Below are 15,636 nucleotides of genomic sequence, written 5' to 3'. Positions count from 1 at the left end.
AAAGACACTGAAAATACCTGGAAAGCAACCAAGATGACACTAGTAAATATTCTGTGAGTATATCTGCCTGAGAAGAAGCCACTGACATGTTTAGCAATGCTGGAAAAGTTTTCACCAGTAGGTATTTTGTTGAAGTTAACGTTAAAATACTGAGGAAGCAGTCGGCGATGTTTACAAGACAGCAACATGAAATCTACTTCTTTCGGATAAAGTCAGCCTGATATAAATAAAAACAATAAAATTGGATTGCTTTTTTTCAGGGGATACAAGAACATATTGCACTCATTATGACAATGTTATAGCTCATGCAATATATTGTTGTATCTCCCTCGAAGCCATCCAATATTACATGTACATGAAATATGAGAATTTTGTAATTGGTTAGTCGATACTGCACATGTACATACCAGATTGGTGAAGGAAGAAGTAGAGGACCCATTGTAACTTGGAGCACGACCTAAAAGTAAGAGAAAGAGAGACTTCGAAAGATGAACTTTGTGCCTGAATAGAGGGCACGTTTGAATTGAAGAAGTGATGTGATTGGATGCTTATTCCAAACTCAGGTTTTGTCCTCTGTTTTTACGTTTGTTTTACTTTGTATTTTTGTTTTCCTGGCTTCAAAGAGTGACATAATTTGTCAATGTTGAGTGATTTTTTGCGCATTTTGATATGCAATGCAGGTGAAAGTACCCACTGCTAAGGATTTTCTCGCCATCTTGGCTTGAGGTGATGCACCACTGCATTGACAAACAGTTCCATCTTAGAGCCATGAAAAAAAACTACATTTTAGGGTCACTACAGTACATGTACATGTACCTACTATCAGCAGATCGAAAGGGGGGGGGGGGAATTTCAATTTCTTGAATTAAAAAAACCCAAAGATTTATTTACCCTGTGAATGTCCTTGTGATGGGTGAACATCTTCCGATCGGTCAAACTCTGGACTCTGCCAAAAAAACAAACAAAGCGCAGAGGAAAAGGAACATTTACATGTAGTACATGTACAGGTATTCGCCTTCCTGCTTCTAGAATAAACAAACTGATATACATTGCACACGCACATGTAAACATGACCTTTTGATTTTTGTTGTTGACGGTATGACAGGACAAAAGGAAGTTTAGATGCACTGTCAGTGTTGGAATTGCGTCCATTTCCGAGTTCAAGCCCGAGTACCAAAAACGTTTCACTGAGAACAGGGCCCAATTTCTTGGCTCTGCTTACCGTTAGCGAAAAATCCCTGCTTACTATAGCAGAACATTCTGTGCTTACGGTAAGCGTTTTTCACAGGTTAGCAAGGAATTTTGACTTCTGCGCATGTGTACATCCCGTAACTAAGGATTGTGTGCTTACAGGGTTAGCGCAGAATTTTTCTGCTAGCGCGGTTAGCACAGAATGGTGATCGTAAGTGTGGAATTCTGTGGTAAGCAGAGCCAGGAAATTGGGCCCTGGGTGTTTGGACAAACCGCCTGACACAATACGGAGGAATCTGCAACAGGATTTGGACATGGACTCAAGCCAAAAACCATTTGCAAATACTTCGATACGTGCAATTTCAACATTGTATCTTTTCTTCTAAATACTCAGATTCTTCATGGGTGAGATTTGGGGGGGGGGGGGAAATGATCTGCAGAGGGTTTGAGGATAGCCGGGAGCTCAACAGCCATGTATTTGCCCAAAACCTCAGGAATTCTGAGTTTCAAAAGGACTTCTATAAAAAAAAAATCATGAAATCAGGAGTAATGCTGTGTAATTTCAATGTACTTGCAGAACTCAAAAAATGAACTACCTCAAATGCTATTTATTACACCTGTTCATATAATTGTACCTTGTGACAGAAATCACTTTTGTGAGATTTAGTGGTTCAGAAAAAAATAAAAACGGGAGAAAATTCGGACATTTAGGATGCTCTGCCCTATGTCAGGAGACTGACAGTGTTTTCTCCCTTGACAACAGGCAGAGCATACTGTCCAAACCATTGAATTCCCTCAGTTCTTTTCAGAACCATAAAAAAAATTGCACAATTTGAGATTTTTTTATCGTTTAATATCACTCTCTGTTGTGCCAAAAAGCTGTACTCACTTCTTCTTCTTCACTGAAATCACTGCCCCAGCCTTCTTCTGCAGAGATAAAAAGAAACCCAAAGTAAACCATTTTGAGACCAGTAATATTGTACACGAGGCCTCGCCTCGCCCACTACGCCTAACAATCAACTTATGAACATGTTTTCATGGTTTCAAGAAAACAAAACATTTACATCGTTTCAATGCAAAATCAGAGTGAATATTCACACATATACATGTATATATGTGTAGTTCATAAGCAAGTACAGCATCGAAAGAAATCATGCAATTAAGAAACCAAGGATATTACATAAATCTGCAAATGCTAACTTTGTACGTGTAAAGTGCATGTGTAGACTAATTTGGTGACCTGGGCCCAATTTCATAGCAGAAACAGTACGCAGAAAAGTTGTGCTTACTATAGCAGAAAATCATGCTGCTGCTTAAGCACTATTTCATGCTAACGGTTGCGCGCGCATGGAGATTTCTATTGTTACGTCACTGATTTAAGCAAAGTTTTCTTCTGGGGTTAAGCGTGCTTTTGCTGTGCTTACTGCTTAACGGTCCCTATGAAATAGATGGAGGTTCGGTAAGCACAAAGTCGGCTGTTTAAGCAGCGCTATGAATTTAGGCCCAGCCTTTACCAAGGTGAAATCACCGATGTCTTTATACTGACCCGCCAGCATGGTGCCATGGCTTCTGATTTTGTTTGCTGAACTGTACACGTAGTCTTCAGATACATATACTGCACATCATAATTATTTAGAAGAATTTTCCCCAAATATACAGCACATGCACTTTACATTCACTTTCATGTACATGTACATGTACATGTACATGTAAGTAATAATAAGATAGCTTAGAATAGGAATTTTAACATTTACTCCATTGTTTTGCACACATGCAGACATGATTTACATGTAACACATAACACATAACACATAAAAACATTAAGGCATTTTTGTTTCACTTTCGTGTTAAATCAAATTACACCACACATGTGAGACATTACATGTACAAAGAATATTGCAAGGATTACCACAAAAGCAACATACATGTACATATGTAATACTGGTGCACAGGGTGGACGCAAGCGACCAAGAAAGCGTTAAGAACAAAATACATACAGTATTTATCAATGGTCTGTCACCTAATTAATCACAGATGTCAGCTGTCCATGAGATGCTTTACTTGAACAATACGGAAGTGACAGAAAAAGATTAACATTAACTACATTTGCCTCTGAAGCAGACCTTAAGATTAAAAGTAAAGTCTGTCATGAGCCAATGTGGCCCATCAGGCCGGCGTTGATCTCTGGTTTCAGTAGCATGAAACAAACTGAGAACATTTCTATTCCCCCTGCATGGGATGCCAGTCCATTGCAGGTTACTCCCCAGCTAATATCTGTACCCATAGTGGGATGAAGTGGCTTGCCCATGGACACAACATATGGCCAGCGGCTGGATTCGAACCCCTGACCCTCTGATCACAAGTCACAAACCCTAATCACCAGGCCACACACCCCCGTGTCTACGTTTAGCCATTTTGGACCAAAATATTTTCATAATGGCGGGTGGAGGTGATTCAAGACTATTTCATGACCGAACAAAATCGTCCACAAACAGCTGTTGTAAATGCTGTTATTATCCTCGCCCAAGATATTAAGATTATTTAAAATATTGCATAACTGTGCCAAATGTCGTGAAATCAATCGTAAGGTTATTGTGCAGCTGCGCAAAAATTTTGTTGATAAGTCTTATGCATGGCGCAAGTTACGCACTGTTTCGTGAAATCGGCTGCAGGGTTGAGATGTTCTACCTGGGTAGAAAAGCCACAATCTACAGCTGACCCGTGTTTAATCCGATACAGGTGTGAACGTGTGACACGCCTTGTTGACCCTTGTTCGATTGGACCCAATTCTGCTCATGGCGGACCCGTGTTTCAACGCAGGCAGGCGAGAACATAGTATGAAAAGGCCTCTTCAACAGTTCCTTCGTACGTACCTTCGCTGCCGTGCCCATCCCGAGATTCTTGTCTGTTTGTCTGGGGCTGTCTGTAGTCGGGCACCGGTGCCTTAGGTGGTTTCCTTTCACTTCCCCATCTGCGATACATGTACGGAAAAACAAGAGTCAATTATGGGCTTTTGCTCTATTCTGCTGAAGGATGAACTATGTTGTCATGGCAACACACTTGGCTCGTAACTTTAGTTTTCACAGTTTTTAGTTCTGTGGCCTATTAACCCAATAAAAAATCTAATATTAAGACAGCCAAGAGCGCTTTAAAATACCTGTAGAAAGCGATACGTACAAATCAATTTATTTATTACTATTATTTAGAAAATTGTTGGGCGTATAAGTATTACATGTAATCTTCATCTTAAACAAATAATAAATGTTTTGAATTGTAATGAATTGTAATGAATTCATTAAAAGATGGAATGTTCCATTCAACTCCGCTTTGCCTCGTTGAATGGAACATTCCATTTTTCAACTCATGAGATATATTGTCACATTGCACTCATAACATTCATTATTTACATGTCTTTCTAAAAAGGCACATCGGCTATAAATTTACCCGAATGACAGCATGGATTTCTTGCCAGTTCTTCTGCTTTCCTTGACTTTGTTTATCTGTTTAAACAACATCCTGTCGTAACAGAAAAAGGGTTTGGTTAGAACAAATATGCACACACAGGGTATAAATATGATGCGATACAATTGTAAACATGCATTCGTATCACTTTCGGTTGAGACCGGACGTGCTAACAATAACAATGTTCATACAATATAGCTCTCTGTTTTAAAGATAAAAGTACAAATGTTGGAAATATGTTAAAGCGAATATACAACATTTGCTCTTGCTGCAATTTTCAGTAGTAAATGGATTTGGGGGATTAGAATGTTATAGTAAATATTGTTAAACTGACTTGTTTCACGATTTGGGCTTGAACATGTTGAAGATGCTGGAAAATATATCCACACAGGGTATAAATATGATGTGATACAATTGTAAACATCATTCGTATCACTTTCGTTTGAGACCGGACGTGCTAACAACAACAATGTTCATATAATATAGCTCTCTGTTTTAAAGATAAAAATACAAACGTTGGAAATATGTTAAAGGGAATATACAACTTTTGCTCTTACTGCAATTTTCAGTAGTAAATGGATTTGGGGGATTAGAATGTCATATAGCAAATATTGTTAAACTGACTTGTTTCATGATTTGGGCTTGAAGATGCTGGAAAAACCAAGAATAACATCATGTTCTTGGAGTCTGGTTCCCTGACCCCACTTAAGATGAAACGGAGCAGTTTGTCAACTTTGGTGTACTGTAAGGTCAGAGAATCAGTCCGACAGGCTTGTACCCTTTAACAGGTGTGTAATCAATTGCAAAGAAAATGCGGAAAAACAAATTATGAAAAATTCAGAGCACCTTTGGAAAAAAAAAACAGTTTTCTCCAACGCTGGTCGGCCGACCAGCGTTGGAAAAATACCTTTTTCTTGAAAATGTCAGCACACCAGGAGCCACGATTTAAAAGGGTGCTTTAGAATGTCATTCCCTAACCATCCAGTAAGCAATTTTTTGATAAATTTGATCATTTCGTTTTTTTGATGTTTGCCGTTTGCAAATGTTGTATCTTCCCTTTAAAGAAAAAGCAGGTGCACAAACATGACACAGCAACCAAAATTGAAATGCTGAGAACAAAACAGAATGTACACAGAAGTTCATGTAAATGTACCAGTATCATATGCATTGTTCATTTTTTGGAATTTGGCTTTAATAATAGGGCCCATGTGATGTAATATTTTTAATGAAATCCTTGAAAATGTACCTTTTTTGTGTCCCAGTTAACCTTATTTTCAATTTTCATGTTGCCATTTTTAAGGGCATTTTGGTGCCTTTTTGCTTTATATGCTAATGTGAATGTCCATATTCAAAAGAGTGATGCCAAGCATTCAGTTATTCGAACTTGGACTTGATCAAATATTTTAATATATTCGAAATGCGCTGATCAAGTCTAACATGTGCCAGCCTACCGTAACTGGCCACTAATCAGGATTTTAGTGTGCCTGCGCTTGTCACAAATTGACAAAGAGTTTATTAAAATAATTTAGGCTATCAGCCTGGGGGTTTGGTCAGTATCAGATCATGGCATAACTGATTATATAGTGCGCATGCGCAAGGTATACCGTCCCTAGAGTGGTAACAAGCATTTTGATGGAAATTTTGAGAAAAAAAAGGTGCTAACACCCAAAAAGCTGCCACCGCTGCAATGCTATCACATATTTTCCAACTCTGGATGTGTATACATTGTACCTTGCCAAAAATCTCTATATGACGATTATTCCCCTCACTTGATACCGATGGCCAAAATTTTTGACTGAGGCTGATGGCCTCATATTAAAGAAGAGGTACATGTAGTGGACTGGCTGACAGAATGGCCTTTACTTTGATTTTACAGTCGAAAATTCGAGCTAATTAATCTCACGGAATTACATAAATGTAGAGCTCTCAAATCATGCACCAAAGTGGCTTTTGACACTTAAGTGTGGCATCTGGCAAACAAAAAGCTTGCAACCTATAACAATTTCATGTAAAGAATTGTGTTGTGGACGTTTTTCTTGCCTCGCTAAAGACCGCTCAAGTTTTTTTTCGAAGAGTTGAATTTAAAAAAAAGAAGCCATTTTGATATTCGATTGACGATGAATATTTGGCATATTCCATGTTTGTATTCGGCACAGCGCTAGTGCAAGCAGACAATCTGCAATCCCTTGCTTTTAAACCCTAACCCATTCCACTAGGATCCTTCCTCACTCTTACAAAGTCTAACACCGTAACTCAACACCATAACTCAACACCCAAACTGTTGTACTCTGATAATACAGTGGTATGTGGGCAATTCTCCATGGGAGAGCAAAAAATGTCAAAAATAAATATTTACATATTAAACCTTTTTTGTACTTTTTCCAGACCTCAATTAAATGGGGAATTCAGTTCAAAAAACAAAATTGAAAAAAATTACATATTTCTGGTAAAAACAGTGATTTTTGCAATTTATGATTAAAAACTTTCAGATTTGGTAAAAAAATAAAATTTAGTGTATGTATTACTTTCTGAGTTATAGGGAAAAGATTTGATTTATTTTATGATGTTACAAGTTACTAACATTACTCAGGGTCATTAAAAAAAATTCTAAAAATATAAATATATATATATATATAGTGTAGGCCTTCATTTAAAAATGTCAAAATTAGCACGTAATTCCGTTACCGAAAAAATGGCAAAAGTTACTTATTTCACAAATTTTCTTGTTTTTTTTCTTCAAATCATGTATGTTGAGAAAAGACCCTACTATAAACATAAATGAAAAATAAAAACTTTAAAATAGTAATTTCTTGGCATTTTTCCAAGTGGTAACGGAATTACGAAACGGTAACGGAATTACGGTAACGGAATTACGCATGCACAAAGTATGCACATTTCCTCCAGATTATGTACATGACATATTATTAAATAGGAGATTTGCTTGTAACCTTGGACAATAACTTTAAATACTAAATTACTTGTTAAATCATTTCCCTCTTAAATTTGCTATTATATAATTAAAAATAATCAGGTGTTCCATTGATATTTTTTACTTTTACGTTTTCTTTTTAACTATTTAAAAAATGCTAATAGTTGTTTGGATGCTTAAAGGGAATATACAACATTTTCAAACATCAGAAAATAAAACTACCAAGTTTTTACAAAATACCTTACTAGGATGTTGGTAAATGACAGTCAAAAGCATCCTGTAAAATTATGGCACCTGGTGTGAAGTAATTTTCAAGAAAATGATATTTTTGTATACATTTCCAACGGTGGTCGGCCGACCACCGTTGGAAAAACCTAACTATTTTTCAACTACTGCTCCAACTTTACACTCTTTCCAGTCCAAATTTTGTTTGCTATTTGTTACATGTTCATGAACGGGTGCAGGCCAGCTAGTCTGGTTCCCTTATCCTCCAATTTTCTGGCATCTATAAATTGATCCATTTTACCTTTAGTGGAGTCAGGGAACCAGACTACTTGGACAGTTTTGTTTTTCTTGGTTGTTCCAGCATTTTTGAACGCAAAACTTCAAACATGTCAGTGTAACAATATTTGATCTATTATACTAACCCCTCAAATAGTTCATTTCTTAAAATTACAGCAAAAGCCAATGATGTACATTCCCTTTACATTTTGTAAATATGTGTTGCCAAAGCCGTTGTCTGGTACCCACAGAAAATATATTCAACAACAAGTATATATGAAAGTTGAGTACCAGACTGTACTTGTACTTCTACTTGGCATAACTTAACATCTTCCCTTGCTCAGAGATGCCAACCAGTGCAGTTTTATTGTATTTTCCACGAAAAACTAGTGAAATACGATAACACAATTGTTCATAGTAAAATTAGATTTTCTCGGTAAAAAAAAATATACATATACATATTGCTTTCATTTGACCTTGACCTTTGACCTAAAAAATGAAGCCCAGACATGTTTAGGCCTACATTTACATTTTGATCTGCTAATTTTCACTTAGCTTTCCCCTTGTGGCATTTTATAAACTTCTAACATTTGTATTGTGATGAGTTTATGTTGAATTCAATGTAAAAGTATTGCATTTACCTATTACATGTAAACCTATGGCGTAATTCCGTTACCGCCCAGGCGTAATTCCGTTACCGTGATTAAAATGCAAATTATGAAAAGAGTGATTATTTTTTTCAACTTTGTTCTGCATTGTAGTTAACAACACCCCTGAACTCTATGAATAACAGGTAGTGTCCAATTTTAAAATTTCAAAACTTCAGAGAGTTTTATTAATTTATGCAAGAACTCAAATATGCTTGTCCTCCGTCCGTAATTCCGTTACCGATATTAAGCTCCGCCCCTTAAAGGGTAATCTTGTGGGATTTTTTTTTTTTTAGCGCTCAATCAATTCTATTGGGTCTTGGCTCCCTTTCCATGTTTAGATTAGTTGCCTAGCATAGAACATATTTTCTTGGGAAAGAATAATCCTTGACAAAGTGACAAAATTCCGTAATTCCGTTACCAAAGAATTGCCCATATACACGTATATGCCTGACCACATGTAAAGCGTAATCAGTTTACCAGTGCAGTCCTCACTCCAATAGATTCCAACAAAACATGCAGTTGGATTTTGATGGGTTGGGGATGGTTACGGTTATTCAATGCGCATAGAAGTGGGTCAGCTTTATAAAAGGAGACCCTGCCTGACCTTACACATACTAACCTCATTAAGTTATCAGTTCAAGTTTAGATCCTGTTTCTAAAAAAATTGGCACTGGTGCTATGTAAACATGAGAGCATGATATTTATTTTCGTTGTTTCCTTTATAAATACGAATGCACGCAAGATTGATTCTCGATTACCATTTCAAACTTCATCATGTCCATAATGCACATTACGTTTCCTTGAAAAGTTTCTAATCTCGTGTGCGTGTACATAGGCCTAGTATCTTGATTTTTTAAAATCACTGTCATACATGTGTATGTTATGAATGTAACATTCAGAAAATCATTAAATTTTCAAATAAACCAAATAACAGTAAAGTACTTACAGTTACAAATATATACATGTGGGTCATTCCATTAATTTGGGGTCCAAAAGTGTGACATTCGTTTTGTGTCCCTGTTACACCTTATCTTTGTAATTTGCCACGCAAGTACATTTGTACCAATAAAAATCGGTTTCAAACTTTGTATTTGTTTGGCAGGTATATATACTGCTTCACAGAATCACTCTCGGAGGTAGAAGGCATTAAAAAATGTGTCCTGAATTTACACAATCTTATATCAGATGTAACAGGGACACACACACAAAATTGGACCCCATTTGTGAAATGACCCATGTACATTGTACAAGTAGCTTTGTTCGACATGTAATTATCATCAATTCAAAAAGCTCAATTTTCCAACGACTGATAGAGAGCCCCGATTATTGTATTTCTGTGATGTTTGTATGGTATAAAAACCAACACATGTTCGTGTTGAAGAGCACTGTCAACCTTAAAAGCAATGGTGCATGCAATTTGCTCCCCCCTCCTCCTCCCTCCCCCCCCATTTTTTTTTTTAGCCAGCATCCCATAAAAAAAATCCTCATTGTTGGGTAGTGCATTGTAGGGCTATGCCCTAGGATGTCGAAATTTCGATCATCCGCTGAATACCCGAAAAGCTGTTTTTGTACCATGGGCATATGTGAGGGTTTCTCGTAAAAAAAATAAAAAAATATAAAAGGGATGAATGCAACAAACAAAACTAGATTGATGTCAAGTATGTTTGTGGACAAACATATAGGGCTGTTTCGATCACTTTTTGTGACATGTGACATGTAAAGTTTCAAGTATAAGGAAGGATGTGTACATGTAGTTCTGTTTATAATAAATGGTGACATATAATAGGTGACTACATTCTCATAGGGCTTTGAATTATGACGTCACATGTCACGTGATTACGTCATGATGACGTTACATCAATTTTCATCTATAACACATCACGGTCTAGGCATACACCAACATTCAACATAATCAGACATGTAGTTCTGTAGATATTGGCCGTCAAAATATGCACTTTTAATATGAGGTCACATGTCACGTGATGACGTCATGATGACGTCAATGTTCGGCGCACATCGTCAGATGCTGGTCGAAGTGTGTGCCGAGTATAAAGTCAATCGGATTGATTTTAGTGCCCAAAGAGCCTTCCACTGTAAAAACGTGTACAAATGCTATGGGGATTGCCTGAAAAAGAAGAAAAAAACGAAAAAAAGAAAAATTTTTACGAAAACAAAGGCTGTTTCGGCCGGTTGCCGAAACAGCCAAAAATGAATGGGGGTGATTATATTTTTTACTTTCATAGTTATTAATATTTGTAGTCTTTACTTTGATATGTCTACTATGCATATATTAAGTAATAGGATACAAATCGTGGAATAAAAGTGTGTTTTTTTAAGGAAAATCAATTGGCATCTTTCATTTCTCACAACCACAAAACAGAGCTTTATGCCCTTTTCTCAGTTTTTTACTTTTTGACATGTCGATAATGCAAACTTTAAACACCCATAACTTGTCAACGGAATGTCCGATTAAAGTGCAACAAACAGTATGAATTTTAAGGAGAATTTAACTATCTTTTCTAATAAATATCCGCAAACCTTCATTTTGACCTCTGCCCAGTTCTGTCTCGCTAATTGCAAGAATGCGTCACGTATTATTTACATTACAACATACAGCATGACAAAGTTCAAGTTCTACATACATACATGTACACAAAAAAATGGGTGTGGGTCTGTACACACAGATAGGCATTCCAGGCCAGGCGGACGTATGGTATCGAGTGGCATCTCTGTAATCCTTCTCAAAATTTAAAACCCCCGGATATTCTAAATGTGTACACATGTGCAACCGGAAAAATATTTAAGATAAATACCGAAATGAAAGAAGGAAAAAGAAGGAAAAAGAAGGAAATAAAAATAAATGGAACAATTAGCAGGCCCTTATCATTTTTTTTTAATTGAGGGCCTGTCCCTGCATCAGCTGTCAAGAGGGTTTTCAAAGTGCTTAAGTTTGCTCCACTATGGCACATGTATGGTATGTAGTTTTCATCCAAAGAACAAAACAAGTAGAAATATGCGTACACGTGCAGTTATGCCATATTATTTTTTTTGCAGCTCAAAAGCTGATAATTATTGCATCAGAGGTCATCAGCTAAAATTTCATGCAATGTTGGGTAATCTGGTTCCCACCCAACAATCAGTATCGATATTAATGTAGGGACTGGGAGCCAGATCTGTTTGTGCTCAAAAACAAGAACTTTTTTTCAGAGGGTTGGAAACGTCTAAAAAAGGGAAAAAGGAGTTTTTGTTGTTGGAATAAAACATACGCGTTGAAAATGTACAAAAAGAAAAAAAGTACTGAATTTGTTGAACAGCACAGGAATGCAACTTTAGTTGAACCAGAACCAGAAATTAAACTCCACTTCAGTCACACACACACACCCCTCCATGTACTCTTGCTTTACTATACTCCCGAGGACAATGCTTTGTGTTTTAAGCACACAAACCTACCACAGAGGACCATTTTGAACAAAAGACCCAACTCCCGAGGACTGAAAGGATCTATTGTTCTCCCTTTGTGTGTCTGTCCTTGGGGGTAATGTAGAACAAGTACACCCAAGCACGTTTGTTTATGGTGTAAATCGAGGATTTTCTTTTGTTTCTCTTCCCTTTTCTTTTGTTTGTACTTGAACTTTTTCGCAGCAGCTCTCATTGGTTTTGTACACGTTTTCCAACTGAGGAGTCCTCAATTAGGTCTCTGTCCTTGATTCATCGATGATGCTGCACGTGTGTGTCCTCAATTTACACCATAAACAAGCGCACTCAGACATACAAGCATGTTTGTTGATGATGTAAATTGAGGATTTTCTTTTGTTTCTCTTCCCTTTTCCTTTGTTTGTACTTGAACTTTTTCGCAACAGCTCTCATTGGTTTTGTACACGTTTTCCAACCGAGGAGTCTCGATTCGGTTTCTGTCCTCGATTCATCGATGATGTTGCACGTGAGCCGTGTCCTCGATTTACACTATAAACACGCACCATTTGACACCAATTTAAAAAAAAAGTGATCAGGTTACTTACGAGGCTGGATCGGACTTTCCTGTCGGCATATTAGGGTAGAGTCCTTGCAGTCTTCTTTCTGACAGCTCCTAAAACGACAGATTTTTTTCAGGGTGATATAAAATACGGTACACCGACAAAAGATAACCGGAGGAAACTTCGGTATATTTCCAGTCAACAGGAATCTCAATCAGGATGTAGTGGTTTCAGGTATAAATTCAATCCTCACGTCTCACCAATCGTGCACAAAAATACCAGCGGCTTTTTATTACATTGAGTAGCCTGTTGCGGCCCTTTTTTCTAAGTATAGCGCAGGGAAGACCAGAGTTTACAGGAAGGACCCTTCTGACGTGCAGGTAGTTGGCGGATAAGGCTGGTGCGTGAAGCTGGGGAAAAATCTGTGATTATATATTTCACAGCTAGGATGACACCGTCCACTGGTCAGTCCTCGTGACATACAGGGTGCGATTTCCACGTACAGGGATGCCAAACTGATCCTGATGAACTCCTAGATTAACTTTTGGCGAGATAGAGAACCGCCACGATCAAGCCCATTTCACACGAATGAGGAAACAACATGTACGTGCGTGTACATGTAGCTGTCTTTTCCCAATGCGCTTGATTTTTTGACCGAATGCAAACCAGTCACTGCTTTCACTTTCTACGCCCGACTCATTCCTGTACTCGGCCGTACTTGCTCACTCCTTGAATGTTCACACGAGTAACATTCAACAGCCAATTCTAACGACGACACAGAACTCACTTCCTTGTTGTGTGACATACTAAAATCATGGACTAGTAACAAGGAAATCACTTTTACAGCGCTTCCTTTTAAATGCCCTCAAGACATGCACATACCCCGGTACCATCACAGCCAACTTTTAAAAAAAAATAAAAAGGGGAAAAAAGCTGGAAGACACATTTCCGGCATTTAGCAATATGCTGGGAACAATGTTTATATATGCACTGTTGCAAAACAACAGACAATGAGCAGCTCTTTAGTAGGGACCTGGTATCGAGGCCTCGGCTAGATTTCAAGGTCTCATGGAAATTGTGGTTCTTTGGATCATGTTCATGTTGGCACAAAAGTGCACATACCCGGACAGCCTGAAAAGGAGATATATGTATCCAAGCTACAGTTTAGCTACATTGTATCTGTTTTTCTTTGAAGTCTGTGGTTTAAAGCTATAGTCCATCATTTGTAATTAGTGCATTTTGTTCGTTTGAAGCAACAAAAGTGTTCAAAATCTAATGAAGGATACTGAGCAACTAACCTGATGAAGTTTCAGCTAAGCTTCAGCTGTACATTCGGAGAAAAGCAGCATTCTAAGATCTCAATTTCAAATCAAAAGTTACTGAATCATGTTTTGAATTGTTTTGAATTGCAGCTATACGCGGCGTCGCGCACTGATCCGACGAATTATAACAACCGCGCGCGTGTGCGTCGTTCCAATACTTGTGCGCGCTGCGCTGAATAACAAAACGAACTACTTATTTAAATTTTCCTACGGTGCTTCTTAAGAATCACCGTTGGAAATGCCTTCTTTCGTTGATTACTTCAAAATGACAGCTTCCCAGAAAGAATAATTTCACAGGGAGTTTAGTTCCCTTACTATCTTTCAACCAAGTTTGTTTTTCAACAATAATTACGCCAATTACTTTTCGGATGGCTGCAAATGATGGACTATAGCTTTAACCACTTCACCCTTTAAAAGCTAATTTTTGGTGTAGGACATTAGTACATGTATGTCCTGTTCTTTCCTCTTTTTTTGGGGGGGGGGAGGGGAAGAAATTTGCAGACAGAACCTCAAGGCTCAATGCTGGAAGGTAGCCAGGAATTTGTTGGGGGGTGTTGGGTTGGGGGAGGGGGGTGTTGGGTTGGGGAAGGGGGGGGGGAGGAAATGGACACCACTTATAGGGGTGCTGTTCAAAGCTGACTATGAAATCATGATAGGTGGTGCTCTTCAGTATGTACAGCATACCAACAAACACATGAGTTTGCTGACCCAATGACGATTTTGCCGCCAAAAAAATATACAATAGGAGGATGGCACACCCCTTATACACACACAAAAGTGTGTAAATTGCAAAGGGCATGTACATGTACGTGTACATACACCAGAGGCATATCAGACAGGGGAGGGGGTGGAGGGTGGATGGGGAGGGGGGTGGGTGGGGGGGGGCGACTTGCCTGCCAGGGATATTTGGAAATTTTGACACAAGAACAGGCATTGCTAGTGGGGTGTGTGTATAAGGGTTGAGTTTGTTTCTGTAGGGGACGTTGAAAAATAGAGGACAATAGGGTCCCCAATTCCCGAAGGTCCCCAATTTGGCTATCATGTATAAACAAAGGTACATGTATAAACAAAAGAGGGACAATAGGGGGTCCCCGATTGCAGGCAAATAATCAATACTTACAAATAGCCCCTTGCCATTGATGTTGCATTTATGTAGAGGTTCCACAAACTCATAAAAACCAACCTGCAAGTCAAAGATAAAAAAGTAGAGTAACTGTATATTTGTACAGTATGTACACACTCAGGTAAAATCTACATGAAGTACACTCAACAATCATTGTATAGGAAGTACATTATGTATGTTTCCTGTGTCGTCCATATGTACAATGTACATAAATATGTACGCATTTTTACCTGTAACTAAACACCCAGACTTGTTTCACATACCTAGTGTGGACTTTCCTTTCTTTTCGTGTAGTTAAGGAACACCAGTGGAAAAACTCATTTTTCTCAAACTGTGAAAACTCTTACAACCCAATTTTTTTTCAATGATTCCCTTTAGTGTTTCTCTTCATTCTGCTACAGATAAACCTAATCCAAAAATGCCTCTAAACCTGTTTTCCAGAAATGGGGAAACACTGTGTGGACGTGGGCAAGTCCACACTTCG

General features: G+C 38.0%; 1 protein-coding gene across 4 annotated transcripts in view; it reads right to left on the bottom strand.

The window, feature by feature from the left end:
* LOC119739634 (extensin-like) overlaps positions 1-15,636 on the bottom strand; it is a 56,695-nt gene that overhangs the window by 25,359 nt on the left and 15,700 nt on the right. For all 4 annotated transcript variants that reach the window (XM_038214636.1, XM_038214637.1, XM_038214633.1 and 1 more), the window contains 7 exons: positions 15,150-15,212; positions 12,753-12,820; positions 4,636-4,707; positions 4,065-4,162; positions 2,081-2,118; positions 892-946; positions 408-457 (listed from right to left, as the gene is read on the bottom strand). In XM_038214636.1, the coding sequence (XP_038070564.1) occupies positions 408-457; positions 892-946; positions 2,081-2,118; positions 4,065-4,162; positions 4,636-4,707; positions 12,753-12,820; positions 15,150-15,212 (444 nt within the window). The remainder of the gene's footprint in view (positions 1-407; positions 458-891; positions 947-2,080; positions 2,119-4,064; positions 4,163-4,635; positions 4,708-12,752; positions 12,821-15,149; positions 15,213-15,636) is intronic.

The sequence above is a fragment of the Patiria miniata genome, unplaced genomic scaffold (genome assembly GCF_015706575.1).
Source record: "Patiria miniata isolate m_02_andy unplaced genomic scaffold, ASM1570657v1 HiC_scaffold_4, whole genome shotgun sequence".
NCBI classification, from domain to species: domain Eukaryota; kingdom Metazoa; phylum Echinodermata; class Asteroidea; order Valvatida; family Asterinidae; genus Patiria; species Patiria miniata.
The sequence above is the reverse complement of the archived record's forward strand: the minus strand, read 5'-3'. Positions and strand labels throughout refer to the sequence as shown.